General features: G+C 41.2%; 1 protein-coding gene and 1 long non-coding RNA gene across 4 annotated transcripts in view; one reads left to right on the top strand and one right to left on the bottom strand.

Annotated features, from left to right (window-relative positions):
- KYAT3 (kynurenine aminotransferase 3) overlaps nucleotides 1-11987 on the bottom strand; it is a 63331-nt gene extending 51344 nt beyond the window's left edge. Inside the window, exons 1-2 of one of the 3 annotated variants that reach the window (XM_006074865.4) lie at nucleotides 11722-11987; nucleotides 7378-7477 (exon numbers count right to left, since the gene is read on the bottom strand). In XM_006074865.4, the coding sequence (XP_006074927.1) occupies nucleotides 7378-7476 (99 nt within the window). In that variant the 5' untranslated portion in view covers nucleotide 7477; nucleotides 11722-11987. Of the gene's footprint in view, nucleotides 1-5320; nucleotides 5325-7377; nucleotides 7478-11721 lie in introns of those variants that run through there. The other 2 variants (XM_006074866.4, XM_045166103.1) reach the window with 2 other exon arrangements.
- LOC112585629 overlaps nucleotides 11920-17199 on the top strand; it is a 68943-nt gene continuing 63663 nt past the window's right edge. Inside the window, exon 1 of the long non-coding RNA XR_003110121.3 lies at nucleotides 11920-12053. This is a non-coding gene — a long non-coding RNA (uncharacterized LOC112585629). The remainder of the gene's footprint in view (nucleotides 12054-17199) is intronic.

The raw sequence follows: 17199 nt of genomic DNA, 5'->3' as shown, positions 1-17199 counted from the left end.
TCTTTCTCCCTTTGGACAAAATGCTGCCCAAGTAAGCAGAGACTAACAGAATTATCTCACAGATATTAAAATGTTTTCTAAGATATGGCTCTCAATTTAAAGAAGCAGACAAATTACATTATTTTGCCACTAGATGGCATAGGGAAATAACAAAATGTTCCTGTAATGGAAAAACTGAAAGTGGAAATGAAAAGTAAAGACATAGACTTAAAAGACTCAACATGATATAAAACACTTATACAGGTTACCCAGATTCAATAATGATGTCAAGATTTGCCTCTTTTGCTTCATCTCTCCTCCTTTTCCTTTCCTTTGGCATATATCTATACAAAATAATGATATTCTCTTGTATAACTTCAATGTCATCATCACACTAATAGTAATTCCTTAATATCATCTAATACCCAATCCACCATCATATTTCTCTGCTGCTGCTGCTGCTAAGTCACTTCAGTTGTGTCCGACTCTGTGCGACCCCATAGACGGCAGCCCACCAGGCTCCCCTGTCCCTGGGATTTTCCAGGCAAGAACACTGGAGTAGGTTGCCATTTCCTTCTCTAATGCATGAAAGTGAAAAGTGAAAGTGAAGTGGCTCAGCCTCTAAATGTCTTTAAAAATATCTCTTTACATTTCTGTTGATTGGATCAAGTCCCTAAACAAGGTCCATACATCATTCTGGTGGTTGTGCTTTTTAATGTTCTTTTCATCTCAGAGCAGTCCCTCTGAAATACTACCCACCCCCACTTTTTCCCCATGCTACTGACTTGTTGAAGAAACCAAGTCAGGAATCAAACCTATGGTTACGACCCACATCTTGGATTTGTTTGCTTTTCCAATTCATCATATAATCTGGTCCTCAATCCACTGTATTTCCTACAATTGGAAGTCATGGGGCCTGCACTTACAGTCACTAGATTACATTCTTTCTTGAGCAGAGGGAGCCAGACGTTTAGAATGCATGCCAGAGCCAGAAAGAGGTAAATGTGGTATTTTGACCTTGGGCAAGATACTAAACCTATTTAACCCTCCATATGTAAAAAGGATTATAGCAAATCATAATGTGAAGAATTTTGTAAATATAAAGTGAAATAATAAGGGGACTGGATCAAGATGACATGAAGCTCAACTCCCCTAACAAACACATCAAAAATACATCCACATGTGGGACAATTCTCATGGAAGACTAACTGGAAACTGACAAAAGAATATCTATACAACCAAAGCTGTAAGAAAGATTTCCATCTAATAGGGTAGGATGGAAAAAAAGCTTAGGGTTGGGAGCTCTGCGACCGTGAGGGATCTGAACAATCTGAGAGAACTTTTACCCAGCGGAGCAAGCATGTTGAGTCACAGACTGGATATCCCAATCTCAGGATCTTACATGGAGGAGACAAGCCCCCTGGCTACAGGGAGAATTGTTGAAACAGACAGAAGGGCTGGAGAAGCCTAGACTCTACCAATGAAGAGTATATGGTGGCGACCTGCCAATAAGCAGGGCAGAGAGACCTCCGCACTGGTGGTTGCTGGCTCCCGACATTTCCTAACCCAAGCAGGAAGAAGACCTCAGCCCCACCCACTCCACATGAGAGCCTAGCACTGGATCTGGGACAGATAGATCCTGGGAGAAGACTTTACTTAGGAACACAGATGGTGTAGGGGCCTGGGGCATGGTCGAACTAGAATGGTGGCCCTTGTTAGCACTTACTCCTGCAGCACCTGGGAATCTACGTGACCAGCATGATGGGGTCCCTTTCCTAGCCACGTGAGTATACCAGCACTACCCACCATACCAGAACTCAGCACTGGATGTGGGGCAGACAGGTCCCAGGAGAAGACTGCCACAGAGGCAGCCCAGGTCTCTGGTGGTAGCATCGTCACTTCATTTCCTACAGCCACAATGCCTTGACCCCAGTCCCAGTCAAGTGAGTGCCTGGCTTGCCCACTCCATGCCACAGCCTTGCACTAGATCAGTGATGATCACAAGGGGGAATGGACACTGGAGCCACAGATACCTATTCAGGAGGCCCGCCAGACTTCTCTGAGTACACAGAAGGCCTCACCTTCTCCAGCAATCCCCTCCCGTAGGGCAGGGCACATACTCAGGGGAATGGAGTCTGACTGAGCCCAAACCTCAGGGCTTCTACTCTAACAACTAGGGAGCAGACCCTGCCCCTGACAGGGTGGCAAAGCTGCAGAGCAACAGGAAGTCCTGTGTCACACACTGCACAGGCTTTAGATCCAACTTCAACCACAATTCCTAACAAAGAGATAGAGGCCAGCACACCTGGAGGAGAGACTTGATATCCATACCAAAACCAGCCCCTGCACCAAAAGACAGTCTACACAGGGTTACTCCAACATGAAAACACCCCTACAGGACCACAACAGATAACCGTTTCAGTTCACAGAGACAGAGAAAGTTAAGTAAAATGAAAAGGTAGAGGAAATTCTCCCAATTAAAAGAGGAAGAGAATTCCTTAAAAGAATAAATAATGAAAAAGACAATTGTGTGTGTGTTATCAGTCACTTAGTCACGTCCGACTCTCTGCAATCCCATGGGCTGTAGCTCACCAGCGTCTCTGTCCATAGAATTTTCCAAGCAAGAATACTGGAGTTAGTTGCCAGTTCCTACTCCTGGAGATCTTCGCCACATGGGAATCAAATCTGTGTCTCTTTTATCTCTGGCATTGGCAGAGTCTTTATCACTGGGCCACCTGGGAAGCTTGATAGTCGGTCTACCAGACACCGAATTCAAAGAGTTAGTATAAGAATGCTAACTGAATTAAGAAAGAGAATTGGTCTAAACACAGATTATTTCAACAAAGAACAATAGAACCTATAAAGAAGACCCAATCAAAAATAGATAATTGAATTTCTGAGATTAAAAAGCACTCTAGAAGCAATGAATAGCTGTCTTAAATTACAAGAAGAAATGATCTGGAAGATAGAATAAATCACCCAATCAAACAACAAACAGAAAAAGAAAAAAGAAAAAAAAGAAAGCAACATACAAGATTAATAAAATATAAAGTGTGCCAACCTTTGTATAACAGGAGTTCTAGAAGGTGAAGAAAGACAGAAGGAGATCAAAATGTATTTTAAGGAAGTATGGCAGAAAAATTTCCAACCCTAAAGAAGGAAACAGATATCCAGGTACAGGAAGCACAGAAAATCCCCAAAAAGATGAACCTAGACAGACACACAGTAAGACAGATAATTAAATGGCAAAAGCAAAAGAGAGAATCAAAAGGCAGCAAGGGAAAAACAAAGAATCATGTACAAGGGAACACCTATAAGATTATCAACAGGTAGTTCAGTTCAGTTGCTCAGTTGTGTCCGACTCTTTGCAACCCCATGGACTATAGCATGCCAGGCTTCCCTGTCCATCACCAATTACCGGAGCTTGTTCAAACTCATGTCTATCAATAGCCAGAGGACCCAAATAAAACACAAAATCAAAGACAGGAAATCTCAATACCACAGAGATTTAAAAAAAAAAACAAAAGAGAATGCTATGAATGGTTATATGCCAACAAATTGGACAACTTAGAAAAAATGGACAAATTTCTGGACCCATATGGCTTGCCAAGACTGAGTCAAAAAGAATTTAACCAGACCAATCACTAGAAGTGAAATAGAATCTGTAATAAAACTCCCTTCATTCCCTGGTGGCTCAGTGGTAGAGAATCCACCTGTCAATGCAGGATACAAGGATTCGATCTCTGTTCTGGGAAGATCCCACATGCTGCAGAACAACTAAGTCCATGTGCCACAACTACTGAGCCTGTGCTCCAGAGCTCAGGGACTGCAACTGCTGAAGTCTGGGTGCTCTAGAGTCTATGCTCTGAAACAAGAGAAGCCACCACAACGAGAAGCCGTTGAACCACAACTAGAAAGTAGCCCCTGCTCACTGCAACTAGAGCAAAACTGCATGTAGCAATGAATACCCAGCACAGCCCCAAATAAATTACATTTAAAGGAAAAAAACCTGCCCTCAAACAAGTCTAAGAACTGACGGCTTCAGTGGGAAATTCTACCAATCAAATAAAGAAGAACTTATTCTTTTCAGAGCATTCCAAAAAAAAAAAAAAAAAAAATGAAAGGAAGAGGGAAAACTCCCAAGTTCACTCTACAATGCCACCATTACTCTGATACCAAAACCAGACAGTCATTAACAAAACAAGAAAATTATTACAGGCCAGTACTGATGGACAGGGAAGCCTGGTGTGCTGCAATTCATGGGGTCGAAAAGAGTCAGACACAACTGAGTGACTGATCTGATCTGATCCTTGATGAATACGAAGGCAAAAATCCCCAACACAATACTAGCAAACAGAATCTAATAATACATACAAAGGATCACACACTGTGATCAAGTTGGATTTATTCCAGTGTTACATGGATAATTCAACACATACAAATCAATGTGATACATCATTTCCACAAAAGGAAACACAGAAACCACATGTATTCTCAATAGCTGCAGAAAAAGCATTTGACAAAACACAACATGAATTCATGATAAACACTCTTCTTAAAGTGGGTATAAAGGGTACATATCTCAACATAATACAGGTCATTTATGACAAACCAATGTAATATTCAACACTGAAAAGCTGAAAGCAGTCCTGCTAAATTCAGGAACAAGACAAGGATGCCCACTCTCACTGCTTTTATTTAACATAGTATTGAAAGTCATTGACACAGCAGTCAGACAAGAAAAATAAAATAAAAAATTGGAAGGGAAGAGGTCAATTTGTCAATAGTTGTAGATGACATGATACTCTGTAACAGAGAACTCTAAAGTCTCCACACAAAACCTATTAGAACTAATAAATGAATTCAGCAAAGTTGCAGCATACAAGATTAATACACAGAAATCTGTTGCTCTTTTAGTCACTAATAATGAAATATCAGAAAGCAAAAAAACTCCCATTAAAAACCACATCAAAAACATAAAGACCTAATAAGAAACTTACCAAGGAGGTGGAGATTTGAAATTGAAGATGATTTAATTAAATGAAAAGATATCTTGAGCTCTTGGAATGGAATAATTAATATTCTTAAAGTGGCCATAGTACCCAAAGCAATCTATAGAATTTCTATCAAAAATATACATGACATTTTTCATAGAACTAGAACAAATAATCTTAAATTTACATGAGACCACAAAAGATCCAGAATTGACAACACAATCCAGAGAAAAAAGAAAAAAGCTGAAGGTATAACCCTGCTAACTTCAGACTATACTAGAAAGCGACAGTAAGCAAAACAGTGTGGTATTGATACAAAAACAGATACACAGGTTAAAGGAAGAAACTAGAGAGTCCAGAAATAACCCACTCAGCTTTGGTCAGCTAATCTACATAAAGGAGATAAGATCATACATGGAGAAAAGACAATCTCTTCAATAAGCGGTGCTGGGAAAACTGGACAGCCACATGTAAAATAATTAGATTAGAACATTCTCTCAAACCATATACAAAACAAACTCAAAATGGCTTAAAGACCTAAATGTAAGACATGATACAATAAAATACTCAGAAGAGAACATACGTAAAACAGTCTTTGACATAAGTCAGAGCAATATTTTCTTAGTCTCCCAAGGCAAAAGAAATAAAGGAAAAAATTAACAAATGGGACCTAATCAAAATTAAGTTTTTGCACAGCAATGGAAACCATTAATGAAATGAAAAGATAACCTACAGAATGGGAAAAAATACTTGCAAATGATGAAACCAACAAGGAGTTAACACCCAAAATATACAACCAGCTCACACAACTCAATATCAAAAAAACAAAAACCCAATCAAAAAATGGGCAGAAGACCTGAATAGATATTTTTCCAAAGAAGATATATAGAGAGATGGCTACTAGGCACATAAAAAGATGCTCAACATCACTAGCTAACAGAAAAATGTAAAACAAAAGCACAATGAGCTATCAACTCATAGTGATCAGAAGGGCTATTATCAAAAAAGTCTATAAATAATAAATGTGTAGAAAAAGGAAGCTTTGTACCCTTTGGTAGAAATGTAAATAGCTATAGCCAGTATGGAAAACAGTATGGAGGTTCCTTAAAAAATTAAAAATAAAACTACTATATGATCCAGCAATTCCACTCCTGGGTGTATACCTGGGGGGGGCGGGGGTGGGGGGAACACCTCTAATTCAAAAGGATGCATGCTCCTCAATGTTCATAGTATCACTCTTTATAACAGCCAAGCCATGGATGGCAACCAAGCACCATCAACAGATGACTGGCTTAAGAAGATGTGGTATATATACAAAGGAATATAACTCTCTATAAAAAATAATGAAATACCAACATTTGCAGCAATGTGGATGGACCTAAAGAATATTACACTTAGTAAAGTAAATCAGACAGAGAAAAACAAATACTATATGATAGCACTTATATGTGGAATCTAAAAACTAATTAATCTAAAAACAAACTTGTAGTTACCAAAGCGGGTGGGGTGAAATGAGGAGTGTGTGATTAATAGACAGAACCACTATACAGAAAATAGATAAGCAATAAGGATTTTCTGTATAGCACAGGGAATGATACCCAATATCCCATAATAATCTATAATGGAATAAAACCTGTTTAAAAAAAAAAAAACTGAATCACTATGCTGTATACCTGAAACTAACACAATATTGTAAATCAACTATATTTCAATTGAAAAAAAAAAAATAAATAAAGATAATGAATATAATGCCCTGCACTATGCCTGACAAGGCTATGGTTTTTTCAGTAGTCATGTATGGATGTGAGAATTGGACTATAAAGAAAGCTGAGTGGTGAAGAATTGATGCTTTTGAACTGTGGTGTTGGGGAAGACTCTTGAGAGTCCCTTGGACTGCAAGGAGATCCACCCAGTCCATCCTAAAGGAGATCAGTCCTGGGTGTTCATTTGAAGGACTGATGTTGAAGCTGAAACTCCAATACTTTGGCCACCTGATGCGAAGAGCTGACTCACTGGAAAAGACCCTGATGCTGGGAAAGACTGAAGGCGGGAGGAGACGGGGACAACAGAGGATGAGATGGTTGGATGGCATCACCAACTCAAGAGTTTGGGTAAACTCCAGGAATTGGTGATGGACAGGGAAGCCTGGCATGCTGCAGTCCATGGGGTTGCAAAGAGTCGGACATGACTGAGTGACTAAACTGAACTGATGCCTGCACATAGACAGGCAAACAGCTATCCAGTGAAAGTCAGTTCTAGCTAATGACAAGAGATCATTTCAGCTTATATAACACCAATACTCATTTTAATAAAATAATTACAAAATAGCCATGAAAAATTGTCTTTTTCAAACACTGCAGAATATATGCAATTTTATTTCTATAAGTGATTAAGCAATACCTACAGCAGAAGTAGAGAGTCCAAGGATTTTTGAAGCCCAAACTGTCTTCAGGAATTTAGGTCTACAGCTAAGGGTACAGAGTCTCCCCCAGGCCAAAAACATGCTACGGAATAAAAGACAAAAATTTAAAGGGAGTAAACGTATACTTATACCACTATTAAACACAGCTACCCGACAGACCACAACCTTGTATAAAACAGAAATTAACTTTTTCTATAGCTGAGTTTTCTTTCTATGATATAATCTCTCATCACGAGAAATGTTCTAATTACTCCAACAGAATTCTTCCTTACATAAATTTATACATGTGTCATTTTTAAACTAGATCTGTAAGGATATGATGATTTTTTTACCCTACTTTACTCTAGGGCATTAAACTACAGGAAGTAAAAGTTCCATTCCTAGTAGCCATAAAATCCAGAATGTTTCAATCTAAGAACTACTGAAACTCAGAATTATCTGGAGAAGTCACTAGTAAAAGCACAGTTCATAATAGTAAATTAACGTTGTTAAAAGCAGGGTATTTAGAAAGCTGTTTGAAAAGGACTATAGTAGATCCTTGAGAAATAAAAAGATTATATGAATGAATCTTTCCTTATTTATTCAGATGGTACTTGCCTCAACAATACTATAATTGGCAAGCCCCATTAAGAGATTCCAGCTAAGACTAGCAGGCATGCATTCTGAATTACTTCTCTACCTGATTCTGAATTATTTCTCTACCTATAAGGAAGTTATTATCACTATGGGTCAATAGGAGATCAAAGCAAAATGGACTTCTCTTATCATACTGCCAAGTACAAGTGAAAGAATTCAGGGCAGTAGAAACTTCCCGTAAGGTTTTACTCCAACAATGTTCTATCAGTGGAGGGCATTTCCTTTATATCTAATAATTAAGCTTAAAAAAAAAAAAGACATACTTTATGGATTCAAACCGACTACTGAAACTAATTATGAATCTCCTTAATTTACCAAAATTTGAAGGCTACAGAAAGCTTTAGATGTGAAAAATAACATATTTGATGTTTCTAAAAAAGTAAAATAGAAAATCCTGACCTTGTCAACAAAATCTCAGCTTAAATGACAGCCTGTTAGCCATTCTACATCACATGAGCCTAGGTTAACTCTGCAAAGCACTTTGCCTGACAACTCACTCATTTGGTAATTTAATGTAAGTGCCGTGAGTAGGGGCCTGTTGTGTTTAGTTCACTTCTCTGGTACACAGGAGGCATATTATAAATAAATGTGTCAAGTGAATGAATACATAAAATCACCTTATAAATTAATGATTTAAGTGAACTATTTATAATGAGTCCTTTTATGAAATAGTGATTCCTTTGTAAATAATGACTTATGTTTCTTTCAAGTCAAAAAAGAAAGAAAAGTGAAGTCGCTCAGTCATGTCCGACTCTTTAGGACCCCATGGACTGTAGCCTACCAGGCTCCTCCATCCATGGGATTTTCCAGGCAAGAGTACTGGAGTGGGTTGCCATTTCCTTCTCCGGGGAATTTTGCCAACCCAGGGATCGAACCCAGGTCTCCCACACTGTAGGCAGATGGTTTACCATCTGAGCCACCAGGGAAGTCTCTTTCAAGTCAAAGTTTTCTTAAATCAAGAAATGCCTATTCTTGGGTCATTAATAGGGGTAGGGTCGGGGGTGGGGAGAGAGACATTCTTAGAGAGTTAAAGCTGAGAGAATTCTGTACAAACAGACCTAGTTAAAATAATTCTTATCTTCCTTTAAATCTCCCCATATTTTTTGGTTACTTTTCCACAATGGTCTCTCTTTGTTCAACCTGCCTTAAAACCATTTGGTTTTGTCACTTCTTTGGGTATTCATTTTCTCACAAAAGCGTCTGTGTCACATAGAACTTAAACTAAATGTGTGCTTTTCTCCTGTTAATCTGTCTTCTGTCAGTTTAATTCTCGGCCTCAGCCAAAAGCCATTAAGAGAATAGGCAATATTTCTCTCCCATAGTACAAAATGATTATTTTAATTTTTCCAACATTCCTCTAACAGATAACCCTCTTTAGTCTAAGCAGATGACCATGTTTTCTATCAGAGAGAAAACAGAAGCCATCAGATGGGAATTTTTTCAACTTGCCCACATCTAAAAAAACTAAACTGAAAAAATTCCCCTTTTTTCTTCCTATTATAATAAAGTGATCCTGCTACAAAAGAACCGTCTCTCCTCCCATGACTTGGATGCTATTTCTCTCCCTTGCTCAATTGACTATTACCATTCTCTTCTATATATTCGTCTCTCCTAGTTAAAAAGATGTAATTTTATTGACTGTCCCTTTTCCTGAATCTATACTTCTTGGCCCAGGGCAATCTAACATTTGTACTGATTACTCCATAGAGGCAGCTCTGGCCCAAGTCAATTTTGGCCTTCATATTGTTAAATTCAGTGGACATTGTGAAATTCTTACTTTTCTTGAGTTCTCTGCAGCTTTATATCTGCTGGTTAAGCCCTATCTCCTCCCAGAAACACCATGTTCCCTTGGCTTTTGACACACTACAATCTCTTTTTCCTCCCACGTCAATGACGAAATTCCTCAGTGCCCACATACAGGCTCGATTTTCTTCTCACTCATTACTCTCACTAGGTAATTTCGTTGTAGAAGGAATCGTGGGAGCATCAGTGAAAAATTGGCTCCAAAGAAATCTAAGCAGGCTAATAGACACATATTCAGAATCTCTAAGACTTATTTCTTTCATACTTTAAACAAACACTTTTTGAGCAACACTTTAAAGCAATTAGCTTTCCCTATGCATACTCACTAATAAAAACACCTGAGATATCACTGAAAAGTTGGAAAAAATAAAAAGGTTATTTTTATTTAAAATAAAAATAAAAAATTAAAAGCCATATGGCTTTTAATTTTAAACATTTCACTTTTTTTTTTTTTCTCATTTATATTTAAAAACGATGTTCTGTGAAGAAAATCAGGAAATTGTGAATCAGTGTCATCTAGTAAACGTGAGTATGGCATATTATACATAAGATAAAATCCACTGTAATGTAGGCATGATCAATAGAAAATTCAATTATTTATTATCTTTGGTGTAGACTGCTTAAAATGAAGATACTGAAGGTATGTGTGGTGCATCTGGAAGTGACCTGAAGTTGAGACGGCTGATGAATTGTTACAGAATCCAGAGCCAAAAGGTGAGTATGCTAAGTCACTTCAGTCGTGTCCAACTCTGTGCGACCCCATAAACGGCAGCCCACCAGGCTCCCCGTCCCTGGGATTCTCCAGGCAAGAACACTGGAGTGGGTTGCCATTTCCCTCTCCAGTGCATGAAAGTGAAAAGGGAAAGTGAAGTCGCTCAGTTAAGTTCGACTCCTAGCGAGTAATTAATGTACAAAACAGGTTAAGAGTCTGATCAAAAGTTTATTTCCACTTTTTGCTCTGCCTGTTAGTCCACTTCTAGAATGTTTCTAAGGCTTACTGATACAACAGAGGGAAAGTAGGAGGTGAGTGAATAAGGTACTGGCCGGGAAAGTACAGTGGGAATAATAAACCTCAAAGCCTGAACCAAAAATGGAAAAATCAGCCATACAAAGCCGGTATAAGACAGGAGACATGAGCCTGAAATTGTTGAAAAGCTGTTTTGTGAAAACGGAATTCTAGTAATTATAAACTTCTGCAGAGGGCAGTAATATGCTTGGCAGGAGTTCGGTTTTAGGCCCACGTGAGTTAAAACAGTAACGGTGGGTGTGCAGCCAGGTGTGGAAGGAGCCTGCTGCCCGGCTCAGGTAGAGGTGGAGGAGACGCGCGCCGGCAAGACCGTACTAGGCGGGGGGCTCCAAAAGCACCAGATTGGACCGTTTTCCTTTTATCTAAAAACCATGGGTTCCACTAGAGTCATATGTTGTAAGTTAGCAGCCTGTTTCCTTTTTTATTGAGAATCTCGGTTACGGATCAACTGGAGTCGGTATCAACTTCCTACACCGTTTACAAAACATCCAAATTGCAAAATCAAGCGCAAAAATGGCAGACGAGGACCGGGGTCCCGGGGTCCCACTTTAGAAGGCCAGCACTTCGGTGCCATTCCCTCTCCGTAGCTAACTCTGAAACTCCAGCGCTGACCCTTTGCAACGAGGCCCGCAGTCCACCGAAGCCAGGAGTCAAGAGGCCCAACTCCGAGCTCCCGCCCCAGCTCGGGAACGCGAGTCCGAATCCTGAAGGAAATCCAACCCCTGCTCTTCCTCCAGGTTGGAGGAAGTCGCGCGACCCGGCAGCGCACCCTAACCCGTCTCCCGCCTCATCTCGCTCTCCGTGGCTGAGACAAAACGGCAACCATCACGCCCCGAGTACACTTCTAGCGCCACACTGACCTTTCTCGCGCGAACACCTCGCTTTCCGGAGCTCAAGTCCCGCGAGGGCTCGAGAGCCTGATGGGGCGGGATTCGGGCTTAGGGGCGGAGCCTGAACGGAGATTGACTGGAGTCGCGGACTAGAAGCAATTGAGTGGGGGTGGGGGTGTAGAAGTGGGCGGCGAAAGGTCAGAGGAGAGTAAACCAGCAGGATGGAGCTTCGCTGCGATGTGATCAGGATTGTCTGTGGGGCTTGGATTCGGACGCGATTTGTTATGCGGACAGCCGGGATTGGGGACTGGACCAGGCGGGTGGAGACGCGGAGCCAGATCTGAGCTGCTGAATAGAGGCAGGTCTGGTTAAGGGGTGGGATGGGGCGGGGGGTTGTCTAAGGCTGGGATTGGGTATGTAATTTAGGTCCACGGCTCTAATTGGATGTATGTGACCGATTGGTTTGGGGCGGATTCTAGGGAAGGATTGATTTGGAAGAAAGGGCGAGAGGTGGGGCCGCAGGACTTAGATGAGGGGAAGGCTGTAGTTAGAATGGTATTAGAAGGTGTCAGAGAAGGCAAGGCTAAAGAGAGTGTGCAAAAGGGTTTGTACGTGTATTTATCACGTGTGGGGGTGGGGGGGGGGGTGGAGGGTTAAACAAAAAAGCACAAAGGAACTTCACCTTCCTGAACAGTAAAACGAGTTCGATTAGAGAATTGAAAATGTAATGTGATATGAAACTGAGAAGGAAAGTGACACTTAACGGTGAAGGAGAAAAATCGGCTAAGAGAAAAAGGAACACCATGAATTACTCGTCCATTGAGGGCGGTGTTTAGTGAAAGGAGAGGTTCTGGTAAGAATTGAGTTTCATAACTAGATTTTTCTTCCTTTCCTAATTTAAGAAAACGAGTGGATAGAAGGAGTGGGAAGGGCTGCTGCTGCTGCTAAGTCGCTTCAGTCGTGTCCGACTCTGTGCGACCCCATAGACGGCAGCCCACCAGGCTCCCCCGTCCCTGGGATTCTCCAGGCAAGAACGCTGGAGTGGGTTGCCATATCCTTCTCCAATGTATGAAAGTGAAAGTCGTGTCCGACTCTTGGCGACCCCATGGACTGCAGCCTACCAGGCTCTTCCGTCCATGGGATTCTCCAGGCAAGAGTATTGGAGTGGCTGGCCATTGCCTTCTCCAGTGGGAAAGGCAGTAGCTTGTTATTCAACTACAGAGGAGAGAACAAAGATAATCTTTGGTTGAGGGAATCTACTCTGCAACTAGGTACCAGGAGATTCTGAAGTTGATTAGGTGGGTGGAGAAATTACTGTGTATAGTAGGAAATCTACCCCAAGCTGTGAGCTACTGTGAGGCACATTGGTTTGTCAGTACTCTCCACCAAGAGGCCACAAGAACACACCTGTAGTTAAAAGGTTGGGTTTATTACTCCTTGCATAGAGGGAGAGCTTACATCTTGGGCAACTGTGGGTTTTTTCAATAACAAACTGGTAGATGAGACCTAGAGGATTTGGGCTTATATTGAGTAATTTGGGGGGAGGGTCCAAGGAAATGGAGATTTATGCTGTTGTGGGTGCTGTCAGGAAGTGGGCGTAATCATTAGATTGGGTATCATACCTCATGTAGAAGAAGGGAGGAAAATTTCAAAGCTAATTTCGTAATTGATAAAAAGCAGTGTTTTTGCTAGTCAGGAGAGGAGGAGGTTTGCTGTTTTGGTAGTTGGCAGTGACCTTGTTTTATCTGAGTTTAGGCGCAATTACTGCTTGAGCTTGTCTCTTGTGTCACTTTGTCGTAATTGGAGAACGACTATCTGATGTTAGTATTCTGTCAGATTGCTGTATTTTACCGGGAAACACCTGGGCTAGTTCCGAACAACACTGAAACCTTAAGGGTAAGTTTCAGTTCAGTCCCTCATAACAGGTACTGGTTTTTTGTTTTTCTCCGATTTAACAAATACATGAATTGACAGCATAGATGCCGAGCCTTCTGGGGGTAATGGGGCACAGAAAGTGTCTCAGACCTTAAAGAGAAAGAAACAGACAATAATCAAATAAATACATACATTGACTTCAGATGGTGATAAGTGCTCTGAAAGAAACAATGAGGGTTGGAGACTGCAGATAGTTTAAATATGATAGTCAGGAAGTCTTCTTTTTTGAGAAGGTAACGTTTGAACCAGAACTGAATGATAAAGAGGCAGCCTTGCCAAAAGTAATTCTGGAAAGGAAAATAGCAGTTGAAAAGGCTCTGATGTATGAGTAAACTTAGCAAGTGAGGAACAAGAGAGAAGCCAGTGTGTCTAAAACACAGTAATCCGGGGGAAAGTGCTTCCAGATTAGGATGGAGAGGAAGACAGGGACCAGATCATGCAGATGAAGACCACAGAAAGTTTTAACTTTATATTGAAGTAGCCACTGGAAAACCTTAAGCAGAGGGATAAAGTAATCATCTTCTTCCCTTCGCTCAGTCATGTCCGACTCTTTGCAACCCCATGGACAGTAGCCTACCATGGGATTTTCCAGGCAAAAATACTGGAGTGGGCTGCCATTTCCTTCTCCAGGGAATCTTCCCAACCCAGGGATTGAACCCAGGTCTCCTGCATTGCAGACAGATGTTTTAACGATCCTGCTGCTACGTCACTTCAGTCACGTCCGACTCTGTGTGACCCCATAGACGGCAGCCCACCAGGCTCCCCCATCCCTGGGATTCTCCAGGCAAGAACACTGGAGTGGGTTGCCATTTCCTACTCCAGTGCATGAAAGTGAAAAGTGAAAGTGAAGTCACTGAGTCGTGTCCGACTGTCAGTGATCCCATGGACTGCAGCCTTCCAGGCTCCTCCATCCATGGGATTTTCCAGGCAAGAGTACTGGAATGGGATACCATTGCCTTCTCCGTTACCGATCCTAGTCACATTTAAAATAAACACTCCAGTTCCTTTGGAAAAGAGACTTGTCGTTGGGCCCAGAGCAGAAGCAGAAAGATCTGTGGAGGTTGTTAGAGGGAGAGATGATATTTTCTGTGCTCACGTGGTGGCAAAGAAGGGAAAGAGCGCTAAGGGTCATGATGTTTGTTCTGCTGACATCTACTTACTCCTCTATGTCAGCTCTACCCTCCACAGTCACCTGTGGCCCTAACGGTCCGGGAGCAAGTGACTAGAATGAAGACAGAACATGAAATCTGGTGCAGTGGATCAGGGGACGTGCAGCCTCTATTGGACTGAGGTGCAGAGTCCACTCTGAGTCCAGCTTTTATTCCTAATTACAGACTGCAAGACTTTTTTTTTAATCTTATCTTTCCCAAGACACTACACTGACATAGTCCAGATCTCTTTGTTTTTACCCCAGGCCGTTCCCTTTTGGGCTGGTATTGGGAACGATCAGCAAGTGGGTAGGCAGCGTTCATGCCTGACGCCGACCTGGTGTTCTAAGGTCTATGCTTTCATGATCCCAGTCATACTCCCTTCTGGGTCTGGCCTTGGGGTTTGTAACAGGGAGATTATTCTTAAGAAAAACATGAAAGATAATCATTAACATAGCTTCTTAATATATGCTGTTTTTCCAGGTGCTATTTCTGTGGAATTTCCCAAGGCTGTGAAAGTACACTATTAGGAATTCCCACTACAGTCACCTCTGCCTACTTTCTCCTGACTTGGATCTTCTCTGTTTACACTCTTCAGAGTATAAACTGCCAATCTCTTGCTGAAGTGAAGGAGAACCAGTTATTGGGGGTGCATGAACTTGCTGTGGGGATCTGGGGATCTAGTTCTTTGTTAGAAAGGACTTTAATGACCCTCCTGTGTTTAGTCCTGAATCTCTGGAGAGTTCTGTGGGGATAGGTGTAGTTGCTTTCTTGACTTTCTTTGTGACTGCTTTGGGATTCAGATTTTTTAATCTGCTCTAAATTTCTACCTGCCTATTTGCTTTCTAACATCTTTAGTCTTGCTGTCATGTTACTGTATTCCCCCTGTTTTGGCTCTTACAGGGTTATGGCTTAACAGAACTGCCTCATTGTTATTTCAGTGGGGTTTAAGTAGAGAGATCTCTAGTCTTTCCCATTCTATTGTTTTCCTCTATTTCTTTGCATTGATCACTTAGGAAGGCTTTCTTATCTCTCCTTGCTATTCTTTGGAACTCTGCATTGAGATAGATATAGCTTTCCTTTTCTCCTTTGCCTTTTACTTCTCTTCTCTTCTCAACTCTTTGTAAGGCCTCCTCAGACAGCCATTTTGCCCTTTTGCATTTCTTCTTCTTGGGGATGGTTTTGATTACTGCCTCCTGTACGGTGTTACGAATCTCTCTCAGTAGTTCTTCAGGCAGTCCATCAGATCTAATCTCTTGAAAATTTTGTCACTCCCACTGTATAGTCGTAAGGAATTTGATTTAGGTCATACCTAAATGGTCTAGTGGTTTTCCCTACTTTCTTCAGTGTAAGTCTGAATTTGGAAATAAGGAGTTCATGATCTGAACCACAGTCAGCTCCCGGTCTTGTTTATGCTGAGTGTATAGAGCTTCTTCATCTTAAGCTGCAAAGAATATAATCAATCTGATTTCTGTATTGACCATCTGGTGATGTCCATCTGTAGAATCGTCTCTTGTATTGATGGAAGAGGGTGTTTCTTATGACCAGTGCATTCTCTTGGCAAAATTCTGTTTGCTTTTGCCCTGCTTCATTTTGTACTCTAAGGCCAAACTTGCCTGTTACTCCAGCTATCTCTTGACTTCCTACTTTTGCATCCCAGTCTTCTATGATGAAAAGGACATCTTGTGTGTGTGTGTGTGTGTGTGTGTGTGTGTTAGTTCTAGAAGGTCTTATACGTCTTCATAGAACCATTCAACTTCAGCTTCTTCAGCATTACTGGTTGGGGCACAGACTTGGATTACTGTGATGTTGAATGGTTTGCCTTGGAAAGGAAAAGAGATCGTTCTGTTATTTTTGAGATTGCATCCGAATACTGTATTTTGGACTCTTTTGTTGACTATGAGGGCTACTCCATTTCTTCTAAGGGATTCCTGCCCACAGTAGTACATATAATGGTCATCTGAGTTAAATTCATCCATTCCTGTCCATTTTATTTCACTAATTCCTGAAATGTCTATGTTCACTCTTGCCATCTCCTGCTTGACCACTTCCAATTTACCTTGATTCATGGACCTAACATTCCAGGTTCCTATGCAATATTGTTCTTTATAGCATAGGACTTTACTGCCATCACCAGTCACATCCACAACTGGGCATTGTTTTCGCTGACTCAGGCTCTTCATTCTTTCTGGGACTATGTCTTAATTCTTCTCCAGTAGCATATTGGGCTATGAGGATTTCATCTTTCAGTGTCTTATCTTTTTGCCTTTTCATACTGTTCATAAGATTATCAAGGCAAGAGTGTTGAAGTGGTTTTCCATTCCCTTTTCCAGTGAACCATATTTTGTCAGAACTCTCCACCATGACCTGTCCATTTTGGGTGGCCTTACATGGCATGGCTCATAGTTTTATAGAGTTAGACAAG

Source organism: Bubalus bubalis, chromosome 6, assembly GCF_019923935.1.
Source record: "Bubalus bubalis isolate 160015118507 breed Murrah chromosome 6, NDDB_SH_1, whole genome shotgun sequence".
Classification (NCBI taxonomy): Eukaryota; Metazoa; Chordata; class Mammalia; order Artiodactyla; family Bovidae; genus Bubalus; species Bubalus bubalis.
This window is presented reverse-complemented; position numbering and strand designations above follow the sequence as displayed.